We start from the raw sequence: 3,441 nt of genomic DNA, 5'->3' as shown, positions 1-3,441 counted from the left end.
TATTTTATATTAATAAAAAATAAGAAAAGAATAATTGTTTTTATCCATTATGGAAAAAAAATACAAAACTTAAAAGTGACCCAAAAATAAAATTGTTTGGTTAAACTTTTTATTAAAGAAACCTTTTTTTTTTATTTTTGGATTGTGGGGAAATGTCTTTGGATGTTCCCCTAGGGCTTTAGGCATTTTTTCAATATTCAGCTTATTATATGGTGTTTAATTAATGGCTCCTAGCTGTCGCAAAAACATTAAAAAAAACGTTTTTCAACAACTACTTTTTCATTTTTGCAAAGGAGATGCTGTACAAAATGTTTATTAAATAAAGGGCAATTAGTGGAACTGAGGGGTCCCAATGGAAGAAGATGATGGTTAATATATCTGGTTAAACTACATTTGCAAAAATACATCAAAGTATAATTTGTCCTGTGTAAATTAATCTATAGATCAGTAAGCAGACTTACATGCAGCATTAGATCGAATCCACCATAGCTGAACTCTTTTACAAATGAGTTCTAGACAGTCACTGAAGATAAACATTCCGTAATGATATAGAACCTATTCGGCAATTGGTTTTGTCAGATCTTAGATGGGCAGAATGGTTCTGTTAAATCAATGCTTTAATTGCCCAGCCCTATCTCTTCACTTGGCTTAACCAGTCGTTCCAGCATTTCAAACTGGTTTTTGATGCATGGAATTTAAGGTCTACGATTTAGACTTTAATACTAAACCATTTATGAACCCGTTCCCTGTTAAGCCTAACTGACCAACTTCGGCACAGTTGAAATAGACTTCAAACCAAACCAGGGTGAGATTTGTTGGGAATTCATGGTTGGGGTCCATTACATATCTTGATAATACGAACAAGATAAATACTACGAAGTTCAGATGAGACGTCTCATTCTAGTTTCTAGGTAGTGATGAATAAGCAGTTATTTGGCTGTTAACATCAAATTAAAGATGCCTCCGCCGATGACTTGAAAACCTTGAGGACTTGTTCAACATAGTGGGCCGTGTCGGGCGGATGAGCCTCCATCCTGGGTCTCTCCGGTAAGATCCACCGGCCGTCGGTTGTCCTTACCATCCCCTTGTTCTCGTCCTGCCGCCAAAAAGGCGGAACGCCGTAGTCTACCCTTAAGAAGTCACAGCTCTTGTTAACAAGAGCGATGTCTCTCTTGGTTGCCAAGCAGAAGCGTCGTTCCTTGCCGTGATAGCCGTCGACGAGATGAATATGAACTTCAAGATTGTGTGCACAAAACAGATCGAATGTGGGCTTCAGAAACGGTGAATGCGTATGATCCAAAGCAAGTTCCAACCCCACGTGTGCATAACTCCAAGGGAACGACATCACCTCTTCCATGTATTTCTGAAACTGAAATTTCTCATTTGCAATGACACCTGGCACAGTAGGCACCTTATCGTGCACGTTGATCACTCTAGGAACCTTAACACCGAGTTCGTCGCATCTCTCCTTGAACTTCAGATTTCCGACTCGGGGTCCGGCGAAGGAGAACACCGTGATCGGAATTCTAGACTGACTGTGCCCGCTGTCTCCAATGTTGAGTTTCATCTCAGCAATGTCATAAGCGCTTAGTAATGCTAAAGCAGCTCCAAGGCTATGGCCTGTGATTGTAATACTCAACTCTTCTCCTTTGTATCTCTCAACCAAACGCTTAATTTCAGCTAGTATTTGCTCTCGGGCTGAGAATGAGCAGTAATTGCACTTGTGTTCTTTCTTCGTGTACAAGTCAAAGAAGCCCGATTCGATCTTGATTGATGGGTCATCACCGAAACGAGCCGGATGAAGAATGTCTTTCAGATCATGGATCCATTCGAGGTAGGTCACAGTGCCTCTCCATGCAACAAGGATGTCGCGTCTCCCCAGACGCTTAATCTCTTGCTCGTCAGTGGCGACGGCGACGTAGCCTATCCAGTTCGCGTGGGGGCTCCAGACGCTGCTAATCTTGGCCTTCTGGAAGAAGTTTGGAAGGTTGATGTTCGTGGTTGCATAGACGTATCTGCTTACTTGATAGCCCAGATTTGTCATGTAAAGCTTTTGGAAGAAATGGGCACCTTGGTACTTACAGGTTCCGCAATACTTGGAACGAGGATCGAAGTCGAAGGAATCGTAGCAGGCTTGAGCGAATTCTCCGTACCGGATGATCTCCTTGCGAAGAACAGGATTCATGGGGTCTAAGAGTCCTTCCCAGTCGTTACAGCCTTGAATTTCCTGCCAAATTTCTCGCAGCGGCTTCTCTTCCTCCATGACCAACTTCTCAGCTTCCTCGACGACAATTTCCTCATCTGAGATGGAGGTCAAACTTAAAACTGATGAGCACTTTAGTGACGTTCTTGGCTTCAGTGAAATGGGTTTATTGGAAATGATAAGATTTGGGGTTTGACTGAGGTTCCATCCTGGCAAAGATGGAAAGAAGCATTTTGGCTTAGTGAAAGATAGAGAAGGAGAAGCCATGTGAGGATACTTACTTTTTTTCTGGAGGATTCTTGATTTTTTTATATATATGAGGAAAACTCACAGCAAATATCTATTAGATTCACAACAGTTGGGGTTGGGGAGGGGGGAGGGGGAAGACCAGGGGCTTAAAGGTAGAAATGTGGGGATTGACTGTCAAAGCCTTTTTTTTCTCAGTAGAAAGTTTTTGACATCTGATATGCATGTTTGATATTTGTAAGAAGAAAAAGAGTTCAAATCAGCCCCCCCACAACATCCCACAGCACATCGCCGCTGTGTATTGGGAAAATCTCGATGATGATATCATTATTTCTGACATATCATTAGGAGATGTTTTCAATACACGGTGGAGATGTGCTTTGGGACGTTGTGGGGGACTGATTTGATCTCCAAGAAAAAGGAGAAGAAACAATACAAAAAAAAAAAAAAAATCTTTTCTTTCTTTCTTTCATCATGGTGCATGCTGAACAATCGAGAAAACCAGTTAAGTTAAATCAACTATGTTTGATTGCAGTGTAATTTTATTTGCATTAGTACAAATACATAAAAGTGAAAATGAAAAGAATGCAAATTTTAGTTTAATTTTCTTTGGGTTTTACTTCATTCTGTTTCAAGTTTTATTTTACTTTAATTTGTATTGCAATTATAAACAAAATAAGGTAAAATTTGAAACAAAAATAAATCAGAATTTACACCTAATTAATCATTTCCAACTACCTAAATTAATTTACATTGCGACTAAACACAGCCTTGAGAATTTGAATGAATGAATGTGGTATTTGGTAAAAACGTGGGATACCAAAGCTGTTTGGCTCTCTCTCCGTCTCTTTCTCTCATTGCACGGGCGTTGAAGAAGTATATGGTGGCCACTATTGAGAGGTTCCCATTTCTACAATGAAAAGGTGAAGAGAGGAAAGGCACATGCACTTGATCATGAGCAACAACTTGAACCCCAGTGGCAGTAGTGGTGA

The 3,441-nt window shown here is 40.3% G+C and overlaps 1 protein-coding gene across 1 annotated transcript; it reads right to left on the bottom strand.

Moving 5' to 3' along the window:
* Window positions 1-784: 784 nt before the first annotated feature.
* On the bottom strand, window positions 785-2,891 carry LOC148844891 (phospholipase A1-Igamma3, chloroplastic-like). Its single transcript, XM_088953468.1, has one exon. The coding sequence runs from the start codon at window positions 2,468-2,470 to the stop codon at window positions 947-949; it is 1,524 nt and encodes a 507-aa protein (XP_088809594.1). The 5' UTR covers window positions 2,471-2,891; the 3' UTR covers window positions 785-946.
* Between the last annotated feature and the right edge of the window lie 550 nt (window positions 2,892-3,441).

The sequence above is a fragment of the Nelumbo lutea genome, chromosome 7 (assembly GCF_056320005.1).
Source record: "Nelumbo lutea isolate HS-2025 chromosome 7, American lotus-T2T, whole genome shotgun sequence".
Taxonomy (NCBI): domain Eukaryota; kingdom Viridiplantae; phylum Streptophyta; class Magnoliopsida; order Proteales; family Nelumbonaceae; genus Nelumbo; species Nelumbo lutea.
This window is presented reverse-complemented; position numbering and strand designations above follow the sequence as displayed.

What these genes read in the sequence shown, in the direction of transcription:
- LOC148844891 (XM_088953468.1), bottom strand. Translation starts at nt 2,470, where the DNA reads ATGGCTTCTCCTTCTCTATCTTTCACTAAGCCAAAATGCTTCTTTCCA.